Raw genomic sequence first — 19182 nt, forward strand, 5'->3', positions numbered from 1 at the left:
GCAATAGAATATACGGTCTGTACAGCAAAAAAAGCATCACGCCTATGGAGAGTCCCTACAAGGATAGCAAACCAGACGTGTGTGTCTGTGTGTGTGTGTGTGTGTGTGTGTGTGTGTGTGTGTGTGTTTAAATCGTGCAATATATATATATATATATATATATATATATATATATATATACACACTGAACAAAATTATAAAGGCAACACTTTTGTTTTTGCCCCCATTTTTCATGAGCTGAACTCAAAGATCTAAGACTTTTTCTATGTACACAAAAGGCCTATTTCTCTCAAATATTGTTCACAAATCTGTCTAAATCTGTGTTAGTGAGCACTTCTCCTTTGCCGAGATACTCCATCCACCTCACAGATGTGGCATATCAAGATGCTGATTAGACAGCATGATTATTGCACAGGTGTGCCTTAGGCTGGCCACAATACAAGGCCACTCTAAAATGTGCAGTTTTATCACACAGTACAATGCCACAGATGTCGCAAGTTTTGCGGGAGCGTGCAATTGGCATGCTGACTGCAAGAATGTCCACCAGAGCTGTTGCCCGTGAACTGAATGTTCATTTCTCTACCATAAGCCGTCTCCAAAGGCGCTTCAGAGAATTTGTCAGTACATCCAACTGGCCTCACAACCGCAGACCACGTGCAACCACACCAGCCCAGGACCTCCACATCCAGCATCTTCACCTCCAAGATCGTCTGAGACCAGCCACCGGACAGCTTCTGCAACAATCGGTTTGCATAACCAAAGAATTTCTGCACAAACTGTCAGAAACCGTCTCAGGGAAGCTCATCTGCATGCTTGTCATCCTCACTGGGGTCTCGACCTGACTGCAGTTCGTCGTCGTAACTGACTTGAGTGGGCAAATGCTCACATTCGATGGTGTCTGGCACTTTGGAAATGTGTTCTCTTCACGGATGAATCCTGGTTTTCACTGTACAGGGCAGATGGCAGACAGCGTGTATGGCGTCGTGTGGGTGAGCGGTTTGCTGATGTCAACGTTGTGGATTGAGTGGCCCATGGTGGCGGTGGGGTTATGGTATGGGCAGGCGTATGTTATGGACAACAAACACAGGTGCATTTTATTGAGATACCGTGACGAGATCCTGAGGCCCATTGTTGTGCCATTCATCCACGACCATCACCTCATGTTGCAAGGATCTGTACACAATTCCTGGAAGCTGAAAACATCCCAGTTCTTGCATGGCCAGCATACTCACCGGACATGTCACCCATTGAGCATGTTTGGGATGGTCTGGATCGAAGTATACGACAGCGTGTTCCAGTTTCTGCCAATATCCAGCAACTTCGCACAGCCATTGAAGAGGAGTGGACCAACATTCCACAGGCCACAATCTACAACCTTGTTCAACTCAATGCGAAGGAGATGTGTTGCACTGCGTGAGGCAAATGGTGGTCACACCAGATACTGACTGGTTTTCAGACTCATGAAAAATGGGGGCAAAAACAAAAGTGTTGTGTTTATAATTTTGTTCAGTATATATATATACATAATTTTAATATTAATGCAATGCATATTTGTCAGTCATAGATAAATGAAACATGCTAAGATTCTTGGCACATAGTTTATTATTAAGTATTTCATTTGATTTGGTTAAAAAGATTAGTTGCTTAGAATCAGCATAAAATGTGATTAATTTATTCTGTTAAAAAGTATGAATGGTAAAAAATAGCTACATGTGGAACAAGCAATACTTAATCAGTTAAAATGTATGAGATTGAAAGAAGTTGGATTTATTGATTATAAATATATAAACCTGGTCATTGTGTATTTAAAACACATTTTGTTTATTAGTATGATTATCTCTTTCATTTATGTATGACTGACTGACAAATATGCATCACATTAAGTTTATTAGCTTGTTAAAACTACATAAAAATATAACTATATAATATAATCCAAATTTTATATACAATTCATATACGTAAATCTTAAATAATATGAATAATAATATGAATTGCCTTTCAAACCCATTTTGCTTCCACAATGTGATGTACACAAGAAAATATGGGCAGCAATTAATCAGTTTGTGAAACATTGGCATTCCATACCAAAATGAAGCCAGACTGAATATGAGTTTGCTAAAATGATGCTTAAATATTGGTCAACATTATCCAGTGGCCCACGCGGCCTAGGTGACATCAGTTATTTCTCTTAATATAATTCCTATATTGTACTAATCTAATTCATACATACAGATAGCCTTTGCTCTGATTCTTTTGATAAAATGATCAAATGTTCCTCACTTTGTGATGTATTAGCTGAAGAGCAAGTTACAGTGTTTCACAAGTCAAACATTCACAATAAGACAAGGAACATGTGTGAAAAATGTAAAAAGGGTCCATTCTGATTCCATGTTGACTTTAACCAAGTTTCCACTTAGTTACTTTTAAGTGCTATAGTGAACGCAAGCTTAACTGACAAGTATGTTAAAGCTGGTTGTGAATACGTTCTAATTAATGGATCTACATCAGCGATGTGCTTTGACAAAAGCCTTTCATTTTTAGAGAGTTTATCTTAGAAATGCTGAATGACACTTTTTCAGCCCACCACAAGGACAACCTATTACGTGAGTAGAATGTCTTCTGAATTGTGTTTGATGGCTCTAGATGATCCTAAGCATGTGCTTTAGTTCTCAGCTATGCAAAGAACGTGTTCGATCAATTTTTGTTCAAAGACTATGTTCTTGTGGAATACGTGTGATGATACTGTCTATATTATTGATAGACACAATACCAGCACACATATTCCAAAAGCAGGTAGTCATTGAACAAAAATGATAAAAGACCAAACACAATTTGGAGTACTATACTTCACATGATGGTCATGTCTCTCTAATAATGCAGTATTTGGTTAATGTGCATTCCAGAAATCCTTGAAACTGTATTAAAAGATATAGTACACAGTCTGAATATGTCTTCGACTGTTCCAGTGTCAGTAGTACAATATGTACAAAACAAGTTTGATTTAGTGACTTTATAACTGACAGACATCTTATTTGTAATTTAGTTCTATGTGCTTTTGTGTTGTTGTTTTTTTTACACTTTTTTTATATTTTTGGGTTCCTACAAAAAATACGTTTTCATCATTTATTCCTCACTGGAATTGCTTAAGATTGTACATAACATTTCCTTCCATTTTGCTAAGAAATACAAAAACATAAAGAAATCTATAATTATCTGTGGTGACAACACAGGCTCAGACAGACTGCAGATATATGTTTTAAGGTTAGGAATTGCTCTGGCATAGCGGATGTTAGTTCAGAACACATTACATCCCTTGCATACAGAAATAGATAAACAATGCAGATGAAAATCAAACAGCTGATTTCTCCCTCTACAGAGTTTCGTTCAACCTCACCCATTGGCGCGTTTGCTTATGTGACTGGTTTGTTTGTGCTATTGATATGAATGAAGTCTACCTGACTTGTTTTTCTCCTTTCGCCTCTCATGCTTTCATTCCGTGATGCTGTTTTTCTCTGTCTGTCCTCCTGCACTCACCCTCCCTCCCCTCTTCCATCTCTGGTGGCAGGGGGGAACTTACAATGCATTTCACGTCCAAGTGGAAGTGTGTTGCTATGGTGGTTGCTAGGGATTTAGTCTGGAGTGACGTGAAAAGTCCGAATATTTAAGGTGTCCTTCTAACGCAGGGATGTTTGAAGCCGCTCGGAATGAGCAATCACCTCTGAGGGTTGCATTTTCTCGCCTCTCTCTTTCATTATCATGTCTGCCTCTCTGGAAATATCACCATTGATTTTCAAAAACACACTGACGGATAAACTCGGAGAGACATCAAGCTATGCAGAAGAGAGCTTGGCTTTCTAGTAAATACCTAAACAGCGCTATTGTACAATATGCAGTCACCGTATGAATCTGCGGTAGGAGTAAACATATTTTTGATGATCTGATCAGAATGTGGCTTAAAAAAAACACAAGGCAGCGTTTCTGTTTTTTTCCACCTTTCTTTGCCCGCAATGAGAAAAGCAGGTTCCTAATGTCCTTTCCTCACCTTCCTAATGGAGTGTTTCTCCAGCACAGATTGTGTGGTTTAAGGATGTTCTTGGCCATGGGTAGTGAGGAAATAATTGATTGTGTTGAAGTAGAGTTGGCCGAGGCCACGCTTGTCATTGTGAGCAGGTTTGTAGGCAATCAGTGTTAACTAACTGTTCCCCAGAGACATTATTGAGGAAAGGGTCAATACGAGCGTGGAAGGAAGGATCAGGTGTCATCATTGGCTCCTCTCACCAGCACTTGTGAACTCTTTAACTTTCTGCCTTCCCAACAAAGCGGATCTCATGAAAGACATGTTCTTCAATTACACACGCTCTGGGAGGAGAGATGTTTTGCCCTGTCTTATTGAGTTCTTTCTCTTTCGTCTCTCTGTATTTGCTAGCTGTGTTTATAGTTCATCTCTTTCTAGTCTTATTTTAATCAACTCTGTCATTGATGTTTCTCCTAAAACTTCTTCGGAGAAAAAAAAAGAAAGATTTTGATGTTATACAGTATGAAAATAGAGCTGTATCATGAATGTAGGTAGCAGCTCCGATCATTTGGTCGTGAATAGATTTGATGAGAAGATGAGTTAACATTGACGGTATATTGTTTGCCTGTGTGTCCATGACATATAGGCCTACTGTAAGTGTCTCCACAGGAAAGAAAATAAATGTATAAAAACTAGTCAAAACAGATGCAACAAGAAAATGTACTCTTTGAATTCATAGTGGTTTCAAATGGTTTTAAAAAAGCCTGTTTTTGTCATTTTCAAAAAAAAATGATCATGTGGTGTGACCTTCAAGTAAAAGGTACTACATATTTCTCACATCTTGAATTTTTAAGTTTTTAAATATAGTATATTGTCAAGGTCAAAAGTATATGTCACTCTCAAATATTATTATGTTTTTAGGGAGTTGTACCACATGACATTTTACAACCCAAAATTACCTTACCTTCTCATGACCTATAATGTTTAATGATTGTCTCAATTTTACTCTCCATTTATTTGCCGTCTAGCATAAACAGTTGAGCTAATACAGAGACACTGTTAGTTATTTCTCTTTCCTACAGGTGTCTTTTCCTTCTGTATGCCTGGTTACTTATTCTACCATTTTACTGGCATCTGTTTCATTTACTCTGAGGTTCATCTTCCATGCGTTGCTGTGGAATGTATTTTAAGTACACACTATAAATTGAGCTCATAGTCTCATCAGATGCTTGTCTTTCTCTTTAGGCTTCCACTCATCTCACCACCCTCAGAGGAACAGAGCTGTTGAAAAGTGAGGTACAGTTTTTGATCCCCATTGGTCTTTATATTCTCTCCTTAGACCTTATACTAACAGTGCACTAATTACACTATCCATGCATTAATTAACAATATAGATGTATGACAGACTTCTAAAATCCTCCACCTTTTGAAATTTGTTTTAATACTAGTTGATCTGTCTGTTCTGATGTCCCCACCCAATCGACTGAGATGGGTGTTAATGTATTAAGTTGGAATTTAAAAGGCATTCTCAGTTCAATTCTGAATGGCACACAACCCTAGAGGTTAGATGGCTTGTTTAATTTTACATGGATGAGAACAAGTCTGTAAGGGATAGATGTACAGTGTGTTCAATTGCTGTTGTTCTTGGTGTTTATCGTTTAGCCAATGAAGCATTTAAAATCTGCCTTCCGAATTAATTTCCAGTGAACTAAAAAAAGCTGACGTGAAAATTAGATTTGAACCTACAGGGATAGTTCATTCTCATGTTTTGCCTTTTTTCTTCAATGGAACACCAAATGTCTCATTGTTTTTGTCCATCGTTTTTGACCCCGCTGATTTTCAGTCAGCCTTCAAAATATCTACTTTTGTGTTCAAAACATGCACATTTTGAACGATGTGTGGGTGAGTAAATGATTACAGAATTTCCATTTCTTGGTGAACTATCCTTTAAAGACTGTATACTACAGCCTATTGAAATACTATAATTCTTTCCCTTACAGCCTTGTTATAATTTATCTCAAAGGAAATATGGTGCCTACCCTCAAACCAAATGTAAACAAGTCCATAAAGTGATGCTGAAGTCTGCGATCTGGTTGGTGATACATGATTGGCACACAGCGCTGTCTTCCCAAGAACCCTGATCTCTTGTGCAAAACACGTTAGCCTGTCTGTAGCAGTCTTGCAGATGAATCTGACTATGTAATGTATTGACAGTTGAGCAGTCTACATTAAGTGCATACATTGAACGCGCATGTCTGTCAAGGGTTATTTAGGAGAAAGATCGATAGAAGGTTAAATGACCGGCCCCTCTTCGGCACTACAGGCCCGGCGAGAGCAAGAGGGAGTCGCTCTTCCGAACTCTCCCCCTCCTTCTCTTTTTCCCCACTGCTTCTGCAGCCATCACACATACTCAGCTTAGTTAGCCTGGGAAAAAGAGCCCCAAACCCCGATCAATAACTTTGGTCTTGTCTGCCTAATTGCTCATTGGTTGACATTGGCACCCGGCTATATGTAAGTGCATGTTCCTGGAGTGATTCACTCTTCTCTTCCCTCTCTCTCTCCACCTCCCTCTCTTTACTCTCAAAAACACCTCACGCCCTCCGTTCTTTCCTCTTCGCCACGTTTGGGATGGGAAACCCGAACCGCAGTTGTCACGTCGGGACGCGAGCATCCAAAGACTCCGGCAAGACCTGCTCCTCTCTCATCAGGCCCGTGACGCCCAGAGCGTTCAGGTAAATAAGCTCCGCTAATGACCATTAGGCAGATAAGACTCGCTCTCGCTCTCTTGCGTGCCTGTTATGCAGATCTGCGACAGGAAATTACCTTTTTTTTTTTCTCCTTCTTCTTCTCTCCTCCCACACCCCCCTGCGTCGATGATTACCATCCCTTCAAGTCTTAAGTGTGCAGTGTTTGCATAGCGCTCTGATTATTCTCACGGCATACTGCATGAATAAACAAATGCATGAGGGCGCATATCACGCAACCGCCAATGCGTATGGCTACACGTTCTTTGTGTATGGAAATATAATTTGGGTTTGTTTCAGCGGGACGATAACGTCCGAAATACGTGTTGATTACGGCAGCTCTATTTGCATTTCATTTAACGTCGAGTGCTAAAGCGACACTGCCCCTCTCTCTGGATTCAAATGCGATATTGATCAGTCAGCCTCGGGAGCTCAAATCAAAACAATGATGTCGGTCCTGAGCGCCACATGCATTTTAACCTTAGTTTTTACGTATAAACAAACAATTATGGTCACTAATCGGATGCATGATCCATTTTCCAACCCTCCATTTGCCATAAGAAGCGTTTTGCTATTCCTTTCGGCTTTTTTTTCCAGTTGTAGTGTGCTAATGTCATGATTTAAATGAAGTATTGATCAGTTTAGGAGGGGAGAATGGAGAGAGAGCGCAATTGTAAGGCAAAGAAAGAGCAGGGTTATCGGCTTGCATCACACACCGAAAAGCAGAGCTAAAGGATGAGCTGGGTTTTTAGGATTAAAGAGAAACGATTCTCATTCTTCCCTCATCGTTTTAGTCCACAATCTGGCAGGAATTCGAGCGTTCGCTATGCCAACAGACGGATGGGAAGACGAGGCAAGGCTTGAAGTGCTTGTCACCAGACCACAATCAATGGGTAAGGCGAGGGGCGACTGTTTGATTTAGGTGACTTAGGCGAATTTGTGGATTACTCTCGGGCCTCTAATGAGCGAGGCTGATTAATTGATCGTCGGCGGGGAGTCCCCGGGCCTCCATTTTGGATATGCGACTGTCATCGTGCGACGATTTGAAATGCAGAAGAGGATGGTGGATAATGTCAGACTGGACCGGAACCAGGGGTCTGCCAAACCTCCTCCTCCTTTCTCTTTTTCTCGACTCCCATCTTCCCCTCCTCTCCGTTCTCTTTAGCAGGTGACCATATTGTGCTAATTACAATAATAATTATTTATTTCTGATGTGACGTGGTGGGCCTTGCTTTAATTATTTGAAAAATAACAGCATTAATGAATACTTTTTTGCTTCAGAAAGCGGATAATGGAGTGACATGGTGCAAACTGCTTGTGTATGTAACCGAAAATCGTAAAGATCCGTCTGCAGAAGTATTGCTTGTTCTCCCACTCTTCCTGTCGAACAATGAGCTGCGATTTCGCATTTGGTTAAGAAGCATTGATTTTTGCTTCTGCATTCAGCCCTAGCTTGTCTGGAGTGTCAGGGTGTATGTGAAGGGTCCTAGAACCGCTCGGGGTGGATGTTGGGGCTACGATGAGGGCCAGATGAACACCGGTTCCTCTTTGCCGGAGCTCTAGTCATGAAGGGTTCTGCGAAACCAGCAGGCGAGCGGAGAAACAGGCTCTTTGTAGTGGATTGATTTTCTCTTCCTTTGCGCCCTGCCCTCTATTGTGGTTGGATAGCTGGACGTCCAAGAGCAGAGACTGTGGGATCTGCAGAGAGAGCTGCAAGTAAGCCAGCAGGAGCTCCAGAGGGGACACGACTGCAACCAGAAGCTGCACAGGCAGCTACAAGATGCCAGGAAGCAAGATCAGGAGCTGCAGGTTCAGGTAAAAGCTTCACGGCCAGGCCCAGGCTGCTCGGGCCCACACACTCTCTCTCTTTCTCAATGTCAGTGCTTTTGTTCTGGGCTCTTCTTTGTGACATACTTTAATATCAGACCACTACATTTGTAGTAATTTATGTATTTTTCTCTTCTTGTAAGAGGGATCATTTCATATAAGAAGAATAATAGCTGTAATTACAAAGAATTGGCTTGTGCTGTAACACACCAAGTTTACCAAGAGGAAATGTTAGTCGGGAATGATTTTGGGGAAAAAAACATGAAATGATCTAAATCCAAGATACTTTATGTAGTTTGAAGCTTTTGTTGTTTTTCTACATGGCACTTGCTGTAATGACAGTGGCTTGTGAGCTCCAGTTGCTACTTTGACATGTGGATGTTTTGGCTCACTGAAATACTTAATATACAGTTTGTTGGGAGTCTGAAATCTGTTGTTTTTAGGTACCAAATAAGCTCTTTATTTGTTTAGGCGACCCTGCTAACCTTGTTATATTCCAGGTTTGTTATAGAGAGTGCAGTGCATGTGTTGAGCAGCTGGCAGTGCCTGTCTTCCAGCTCGACTGAAGTTAGAGTTTACTTTGAGACAGTGTTTCCCCTCCCCTGTTGAGGTGAGGAGGGTCCCAGAATTTTCCTGCCAGATGCCAGGGAACATGATCCCAAAGAAGACATTTACTCTGGAAGGAAAAATGCAAATAGATACTTAACACATGTAACAAAACCCTACTAAAGTAGGTCTTTCAAACAAAGCTCAGGAGACTTTATGATCTATGTTATGTTATGTTTTTTTTTTTTTTTTTTTTTTATGTATCAACCTTATTTGAGATGTTTCTCAGGACAGCTATACAGTATAATCATTTGATCTTAAGATTAATTGATGAGAAATATTTGAGCTTACATGGAACTTTTTGCAGACTTTTTTATCTGGAGATCTCTTCTGAAACTCTAGTAAAGGACACATTGAAATGGCAAAAATCAGAGAAGGTTAAAGCTGTATTCTGCATTTATTCTCATTTGGATATTGTGTGTTTTTCTCTCATTTGGACTGTAAATTGTAACACATACATAATTTAAATGCATCTAACTAAACAAACAAACAGTTTGTTGTATTAGGCACGTAGCTGCAAGCTTGTTTGCTGCAATGAGACTCTGAGCCCTCCCCTCCTGGATGGGACTGCTGACCAATCAGAGCTCAAGCCAGTGCTGTCCGTCACCAGTGGCTGTGTCACCTGTCGCTAGGCGTCATGGCAGACTTGTTGGGGGAGCTCAACACTGATTGCTAAGAGAACAATCTCACAGTGCCTTTGTTTACCAACACTCCCACAGTTAAGTTCATGGCCTTTTTACGCTCCAGCCACAGTTTGTTTGTTATCATGAGGGGCACCTTTATCATCTGAGTGTTCACTGCTTTATAGTATTTTAACCATATTCATTACTTTGTAAGCCTGAGTTTTGTGTGCAGTATCATTTTCAGTTCTCAAGACATGATGAAAAATACTGTAGAAAAATACTGCAAATTTTTTTGTTGTTGTTTCTGATTAGAAGATACAGTATATTTAATTGTTAAATGTGCACTAAGTATTTTTTCTTCATGATTTGCTGATTGATGCTATAGTGCTGTTACACTTTATACTAACACCTATTGCTGTGGATGCAGTATCGCATTTTTGGTCACCAGTGCTGCTTTAAATAAATATCATATTCAGAGACCGGACACACACTGTGCGCAAGAAACACAAACTGTGTGCAAGAAAACTTGTCAGGAGTTTGACATTATCAACTCATACTTGTTCTGTGACTGTGAGCTGCATTACACGTGGGGTTGAAATGTAGGCTATTATGAAAAGTGTCCACCTTATTCTTCCCGTAAAAATGGGCGTGGCCATTAGCAAATTTTATGGGTCTTGCTTCTGGTCTCATTTGCTTCCAACTATTTCTAGATGTACAAAACCGCTCGTTTTGCTGCTTTGATGTTGCAAATTGGTGTGTCTTATCATATTATTTTATTGTATTATCTTAATTATGAAAACACTGGTTTGTAGTGAAACAGTTTTATCGTTTACTGCACGTTGTTGTTCTTCGCGGTTTTTTCCCCTATAAGTGGCTAATTAACCGGAAGTCTCGCCTATAGGCTTACTTCCGCATTTAGGAATAAGGTGGATATGGACGGCAGAAATACGGGTGTATTTAAGAAGAATAGTGTAAGCAGCACTACACACCCACATGAAAACAACGGCGCAACCGGTGTATATCATAGCAAAGGCAACATATCATATGAGCTCCATGAGTGGAGAATGGGAATGCCAGAGCTTATGATGGTTAGAAGAAATCTCTAGCATTAATTCTGATCATGTCTTGTCTTGAAAAACGAAGACAGTTTGACGTTCATCTTAGGAGACATCACACTGTAAGACTGTGCAGCAAATCTGACACTGCCAGAATTTCATTGGAGGTCAAATTTGATCGCAATGGCCATTAATCGGCTGAACATGTCAAACCAGCGATCAAAGACTACAGATTGTAGCCTAGAATTATAGGAAAAAGTTTGAATTTTCAAAATTTGTCTCAGATGACCAAATCGTGGCCAAAATTGCACAGTGTGCACTGGGCTATAGCTGATTCATTTATTCCACAGATGTAAGGTTCGATTACAGAGGTTGTAAGCTCCATACCGGTTGATCCAATCACAAGTGATCAGCCAAGACACATTGCTGTATACATCTGGTAATGGTATGCGTTAGTGTTTACAATAAGGCCGTAACCATGTTTTGAACATTGGGACGGACAAAAACTTAATAGGATTTAAAGGAATTTCAGAGAATAAAGAAAATGATAGATGAGCAGTAAAAATAACTAGAATTTATTGTAATCAGTAAATAAATAAATAAATATTCACACATTCTTTCTTAATCACATGCCTAATATAGCAAAAATGGTTTCATTCATTTTTATTGTTTCATTGCTTTCAGTTATTAAAGACACAAATGATGTAAATAAATTGAAATTGATAAATTTGAGGAACAAAAATATGCATTACTGGATATTACTGTCATTTGCTTAACATTTTTAATATAAAACATTTAACTACTTACATCTTGACATACATGCTTTCACTGAAGCAGTGCGCTGGAATTCATGTTCGGGTTCTGATAACAGTCTGCCTTCTTTGATTTGATTGACCATCTCAATCATTTTGACATTGACAAGAACTGTTAGACCACTGAGGCAGCCATATTTAATTATTGGTGGTTATGGCCCTGGTTTACACTGCAGTGTTGCCATGTGCATTTTTGTCCAATATTGCTGAAGTAAATAAATCTCAAAATAGTTATTATTATTATTTTATTTCATTTATTAGGATAATGAATTATTTTATTTAGCATTGTCCCATTTCAAAATGAGATCACCTGAACAGGATGTTAATACCAGGTGTAAATGAAGCCATAGTAAGAGTACTAAATAGCAGCTTTTCCACTGTCAGACCAGTGTGAGCCAGTGCTTTAAACAAGCTGGGCGGAGCTAATAGCCTCGGACCTGTAGCACCGAGGCCAAAATCACGCTGCATTTCCACCGTCGGGCCAGAAGCTCCACATTGCTTCACTAAAACCCGCCCTTTACACACATCTCTGGAACAACGTCACGCAACCCCATTATTTCACCAACAATAAGTTATCAGAAAACTAATCAGAAATAAATCAATGGAGCTAGAAAGATCACAAAACAAAAGTGATAAAAGCGGCCATTTGTTTGCATGTTTTGTTGTATACTTAAATATTTAAATCCAAAAGCGTCTATATTTTACAATTAATGAATTATTTGTCAGGACTGAAAATTAGTCACAGAAATAAAGTGGTATTTGCTGTTATTTCACAAAAGAAAGAGGACACACTTATTCAGTCACGTCTGTTTATGTTTATTTGTATGAGTATATAGTACTCTATTCATATGACTCAATATGGAGACCTCCACGAGTGGACCACAGCTCTATGTGAAATAACAAGCAATGTCTTTATCTCATACTGTATGTGTGCACATTATCTGTCAAAACTATTCATTGCTTTAGCTGTAATAAAATACTTTGTTTACTATAGGAGAGCTACTATATATGAAGTGTGTCTGCTCTCTTGTAGCTCTCAGAGGTGAAACGGAATCTGGTGAAGCAGCAACTGGAGAATGAAGCTCTTCTGGGAATCAAACGACACCAGGCCACTAAGGTACCACTGTTGATGACCATTTTTACCTATAAATTAATTAATGAAATGGTTTTCATGCTTTGAAAAAATGGTATCGATGTACAAGCTTAGCCAACAATGTTGGTCTGTCATAATGAAGATTGGTGCTGCACTTGCATGACTAGTAAATAGCTTGGGATGTTGCTAAAATGGCCATCAAGTCAACTTGAAGGCCACCTTGCTTAAAGGAACTTGGTACCAAGTTGTTTCATTAATTTAGTTTGTTACCATGAGCATAACATAAAATTAGAAGTGTAACCCTGTGCCACACAAAATATTTTGATATTTGGTGCAACGTATCTCGTACCTTTCATATAGTCCGTGATCTTTTTAGCTTGTTTGTGCCGCGGTGTTGTGTGTATGTGTTCACGCTCTCTCTCCCTCATTAACCTGTATGGCCGTGGATCTGAGCTCTAGCAGATGTCTCTCTCTAGGGGGCTGGGTTTTATATTGGAGTTATACATAGCCATGGCTGAGGGGCTGCTGAGAAAAGGTCAGGCCTTAGTGAGCGAGTCTGATTATAGCTGGGAAATAAGTGCTCCACGGGGCTGATTGCAAGGAGGTCACCTCCACCAAGGGTCAGATTGAATGAGTGCGTCTGTGTGCGCCCTTGGAAAGAAGCTTCAGTTGCATTAAGTTTCTCATGGCTGGCGCTGCCCTGTAGGTGGACAGAGTCACTGCGGAGTTTGGCTTGGTTCGGTCCACGGCGGAGCAAAAGAGCAAAGAGGCCCAAGAAGCTAGGAAGAAATGCCACGAACTGGAGAATGAGCTGTCTGTTGTCCGAGCCCAGCTGAGCCGGTGCCGGGAAGGGACGCGGGGTGCCAAAAACACAGTGAGATTGGATATTTCACAATTTACAAATACAATCAAACTGACGGTGAATATATGCACTTGAGTAGTTGTGCTAGGAATGGAAATGTACCTGGCCATGCCATGCAGGGTTATTATCATTAAGTAAAACTTATAAAAATAAATAATAATAATGAATTGATACTTGAAGCAAAACAAATATTAAATGAAATAACTAAAACTAAATAAAATGAATAAAAATGAAATATTGTAAAAACACACAGCAAAATGACTAAAACTTTAATCAAAGTATAACGTATAAACATAAAATCCAACTCAAAATACTAACAAAAACTATAATAGTATATCAGTGATGCTAAAATAACACTGATACCATCATGCAGTGATGCTATCGGCTGTTAATACCATGGTACCGAATGATGAATATTCATATACACCACAGTATCTACATGTATTCCGAGGTACTTCAGTAAATACCATTTATTACCATTGGACATGTCCAAGAAACCGTTGTCATTCTCTGGTTTGTGTGTCATTGTAGTCCCCGACCTTGTCCCAAATGACACACCTCATGTGCACTTGCGGACTTACAGTGTCTGCTGCGTATGCGTGTCTGTTAAGTTCATGATACCATAGGTTGTCCTAGTCATCATTTTAGCAAACATCCCCTTTGCGGCTGCTATGCACACTCAATGCAGACTTCTACCTGGTAGTCAAAGCTGCATTTCATCACAAAAGTGTGGACTTTTAGGGTTTTAGGGTGTGATTTGGGACAGGGCCTGTCATTCATATACCATCTGCTGCTTGTTCATAGTCTCTGACCTCTCTGTAATGTCACATGGTCTGGGAGTCATTACTGCGGTTAATGCTATTCTGTTTATCCAGTTGACCTCTACTCATTTTACTGAGCTGTCTTAAGCAATTTTACAGACTTCAGATTTTTAGAATAGTTTTTACCCTGAACGTGCATTATACTGACAGATGTTTAGCATAGAGGAACTTGTTAAAGAAGAAAGTAGAAATATTATGGCTGATTACAACTTACCAGAGTACTGTTTGCTCTGTTTTATTTTATTTTATTATTCATGCCACATTGATAATAAAATAAAATAATAAAATTAAAATTTGTAGAAAAAGGTTTAGTATATTCAAATTTGCAGACCAATTAGTTAAATATAATTGTGTATTTTGTTTTGTTTTGATTTGATCAGAATTACCCCTTGTTTCTTTTTATCAGTTATCAGACCCTTTTTTTTTTGTCCCAGAAGGGCTGAATTTTGCATTGCAATACACATGAAATTGTGTATGGCTAAAAGTTTTTGATCTGTCTGTCAGAATATCAATGAGAACTCATGGGTGCTACATTCTTATTCTTTGTGTTTTATGATAATCTTTTAATGAGTGTTCATGATCTGGAACTTTAATTACATTTCTTAAATTTCATTAAGTTTCTAAACATAGTATTTTTCAGCATTACCTGCAAATCAGACCTATAATTCATACACATGAATGTCATATTGTTTACTTAAAGGCATACCTCACCCCAAAATGAAAATGCATTCATAAGTTCTCACACTCATGATGTTCCAAACCAGAATAACTTGTCGAAATGTCTAAAAGAAGCCACAGAGGTGGTCCGTATGTCCTGTACTCTGTATTTAAAATCATCTGATGCTTTATGACGAGGAACAGACTGAAATTCTCAGTCCATTATTGTACAGTTTCATCTACATATTTAAATATATTGTCTCAAGGCTTCCAGTGTGTAGCACATTTTGATATATACTCCTCTCACAAAACTCATCATATGACTTCATTTATAGCATATAAGTCATATGGACTACTTTATTGTGCTTTTTGTCCTTTTTGGAAAGAACATGAGTCACAGAGTTTGTAACAACATGAGGGTGAGTAAATAATAAGAGAATTTTCATTTTTGGCTGAACTGTTGCTTTTAAAATCATTATTACTCCACTGCACAGCTGGACAATTTTGCCTTTTGAAAGACCTTCATATCTGAGGTTAAAATAAGCCCCCGGCGCAAGCCCGTCTGCCCACAGATCACACTCTTAACGCTCATGATTTTCACAGAAATGAAGCTGCGTTCGTGATTGAAACTGTGGCCGCATTATTACTCACCGGTGACTGTGTGAGTGTGTACGTGTCTGTCTTGTGTGTTTTAATGACGCATACATCCTTTATCTGCAGCCTGCACTTAATCCCAGCACTGCTGGCTCAGGAACAGATTACTGACAGCAGATGTGATGAGAGCAGAGCAGGGGAACCCGACACACACACACACACACCTCCACTTCTCATTATGACAGAACAGTGCAGCCATTTTCTCACTGCTCTGTTTGTTCTGAGCTACCATCTTTGCTCTGGTTATTGTCTCCTTCTCAAAACATTTCTGTGTTTGATGGTAAACATTTGTGATGTGAATTTCATGATCTTTGTGCATGTGTGTTCCCAGGCTGAGCAGATCCAGCGGCTGGAGGAGGAAGTGTCCAGGCTGAAATCTCAGCATAGTTCAGTCAGTCAGCAGGTAACAGCAGGTCTTTGCAACCTCACACTCTTATTTCTAACATCTCCCAGTGTTACCCTGTCAACAGAACTGTCACTTGAACTGTCACTTTTTTTTTTTGGACCTTTTTCTGCTTAAATATTGAAAGGCAATCAAGAGATAGATGGGGGCCCGTATCAGTCCCTTTTAAGGCACGTTGTATACTCTTGGCAAATCCCTCAAGCAGCTATTAACTTGTGAAGTTAATTTAGCTGGATTTCTGCTGCCATTAAAGAAAAATTTGTTATTATAGTAAACTAAAACCATAAAAAACTTTTGTTTCTTGAAATAAATAAATTAAATAGCGGTCTCAGACATTTGGACCACATTATGTGTCAAATCACCAATAATATTGCTTAAATGACTCAAAAAAACTGTATAGTCCAGCAAATGCACATGCTCAGGTTATAGCATGTAATTTAAATCACAAAAACAAGTAAAGTTATAAAATAAAATACAGTAAAATTAAAATTAAACACTTCCAAAAAAAATAATATTTTATTGGTCATGTGACCATTAACCAACATCAGAGAACTGGGAATGTGAGAATTTGTTGTTGAATTATTGAAATATTAACTTTAAAAACTTAAAATCTTAGGTGGTGCTTTAAGTAAATATTTTAAGCCAGAGGGTTCCACTGATATTTTCCAATTGAAATTCGAAGTGCAGATGCACATTTTAACAGCTAATATTGGCTACAACCCATTCAGGTCAGAACTACAGACCTGCATCAAAAGTGTTAAAAAAACAAACAAACAACAACAAAAAAAACCTATAAGCATGGCAGGCTCACAGTTAATGAAGAGATTTAGATAAAGAGATTTGAGTGATTAATAATAATACAAAAAAAAAACATGTGAATAAATAAAATATTTATATTTATATAACTTGTGTTTTATTGCTAAGACTTTACAATAAGGTACATTAGTTAACTACATTAGTTAACATGAATTAAGAATGAACAATACTACAGCATTTATTAATCAAGTTGTGCTTGTTAACATTAGTTAATGCACTGTGAACTAACATGAACAATTAATGAATGACTGTATTTTATTAACTAAGAGTAATAAAGATGAATAAATAGTGTAATAAATCTATCGTTCATTGTTCATTCATGTTAGTTAATACATTAACAAATGACACCTTATTGTAAAGTGTTACCATTTTATTTTTTATTTTATGATTTATTTTAGCTGTTTACCAGGAAAACATGGACACATTTTCTTATATTTAGTTTAACTGGATATAGTTTAACTTGTACTTAAAATAATTAAATCTAAAAAAAAGTCTAAAACTATAAACCATATTTAAAAACTAATAGCAGGCAAATAGGTAGGCAGCACATGATAAGTCACATGATATTTAGAGATCAGGTGATTTGCTCAAAAATTCTACAGTGCCGTAAAAAAGGTTTTTGCCCCCTTCCTGTTTTTAATTTTTTGCATATTTGTCACACTTGAATGATTCAGATCATCAAACTAATTTTAATATTACACAAAGATAACCAGAGTAAATTTTGTTTTTCTTGAGCCATTCAGAGGTGGACTTGCTGGTGTGTTTGGAATCATTGTCCTGCTGCATAACCCAAGTGTGCTTGAGCTTGAGGTCACAAACTGACAGCCGGACATTCTCGGAATTCATGGTTCAATCAATTATGGCAAGTCATCCAGGTTCTGAAGCTGCAAAGCAGCCCCAGACCGTCACACTACCACCACCATGTTTGACTGTTGGTATGATGTTCTTTTTATGAAATGCTGTTTTGGTTTTACACAAGATGTAACGGGACACACATTTTCCAAAAAGTTCGACTTTTGTCTCATCAGTCCACAGAATATTTGCCCAAAAGTCTTGGGGATAATCAAGATATTTTTTGGCCTTTGTGTTCTTTTTGGTCAGCAGTGGCTTTTTCCTTGGAACTCTCCCATGGATGCTGTTTTTGTCCAGTCTCTTTCTTATTGTTGAATCATGAACACTGACCTTAATTGAGGCAAGTGAGGCCTGCAGTTCTTTAGATGTTGTTCTGGGTTCTTTTATGACCTCCTGGGTGAGTCGTCGTTGCGCTCTTGGAATAATTTTGGTAGGCCGGCCACTCCTGGGAAGGTTCACCACTGTTCCAAGTTTTCTCCATTTGTGGATAATGGCTCTGACCATGGTTTGCTGGAGTCCCAAAGCCTTAGAAATGTCTTTATAACCCTTTCCAGACTAATACATGTCAACTATTTTGTTTCTCTTCTGTTCTTCAATTTCTTTAGATCGCGGCATGATGTGTTGCTCTTTAAGCATGCTTCACTTTGTCAGACAGGTTCTACTTAAGTGATTTCTTGATTCAACAGGTCTGGCAGTAATCAGGCCTGGTTGCGGCTAGTGAAATTTAACTCAGTTTTCTAAAATAATGTGGTTAATCACAGTTCTTTCATGATTTAACAGGAGGGGGCAATTAATTTTTCATGTAGGGCCAGGTAGGTTTGGACAGCTTTTTTACCTTAATAAATGAAATCATCATTTAAAAACTGCATTTTGTATTTACTCAGGTTATCTTTGTGTAATATTACAATTTGTTGGATGATCTGAATCTTTTAAGTGTGACAAATATGAAAAAAAAAAAGAAAAAGAAAAACACGAAGGGGGCAAAAACTTTTTCACGGCACTGTATGTTCCAAATGTGTTAGATTTTAAATCAAGACATTCAGGGTGGATGTACTGCTAGAATCGAACCTGCATTTCCCACATGAGCACCAAGGCTTGAGCATTAACCACTAAACCACAGTTCCAACTGTCTTGTGCCTCCTAATGCTACCCAAATTCAGTCTCTCACACCTAAATCACAATCTCTACCTCATGACGCCATGGCATGTCTTTCTTTCTTTTTCTCCTCACTTTTAAGTCTTTGATGCTTCACGTCTCTGGTTGAGTCTTCGTAACCCTCCGTTGTCTTGGGGAAGCAGTGGGGACGGCTGGCCGCTTGAGCCCTCGTGGAGGTTAATGGTGA

General features: G+C 38.7%; 1 protein-coding gene across 16 annotated transcripts in view; it reads left to right on the forward strand.

Moving 5' to 3' along the window:
* LOC131544022 (trichohyalin) overlaps nt 1-19182 on the forward strand; it is a 218260-nt gene that overhangs the window by 110196 nt on the left and 88882 nt on the right. For 9 of the 16 annotated variants that reach the window (XR_009272019.1, XR_009272018.1, XR_009272024.1 and 6 more), the window contains 6 exons: nt 5261-5311; nt 6664-6747; nt 8428-8574; nt 12716-12799; nt 13482-13649; nt 16101-16172. Coding sequence is in view for 2 of the 16 variants with exons in the window: in XM_058781940.1 (XP_058637923.1) it covers nt 5261-5311; nt 6664-6747; nt 8428-8574; nt 12716-12799; nt 13482-13649; nt 16101-16172 (606 nt within the window). In the remaining 14 variants the exon portion in view is untranslated. Of the gene's footprint in view, nt 1-5260; nt 5312-6663; nt 6748-8427; nt 8575-12715; nt 12800-13481; nt 13650-16100; nt 16173-17758; nt 17851-19182 lie in introns of those variants that run through there. The other 7 variants (XR_009272026.1, XR_009272021.1, XR_009272027.1 and 4 more) reach the window with 7 other exon arrangements.

The sequence above is a fragment of the Onychostoma macrolepis genome, chromosome 07, assembly GCF_012432095.1.
Source record: "Onychostoma macrolepis isolate SWU-2019 chromosome 07, ASM1243209v1, whole genome shotgun sequence".
In the NCBI taxonomy this organism is placed as follows: Eukaryota; Metazoa; Chordata; class Actinopteri; order Cypriniformes; family Cyprinidae; genus Onychostoma; species Onychostoma macrolepis.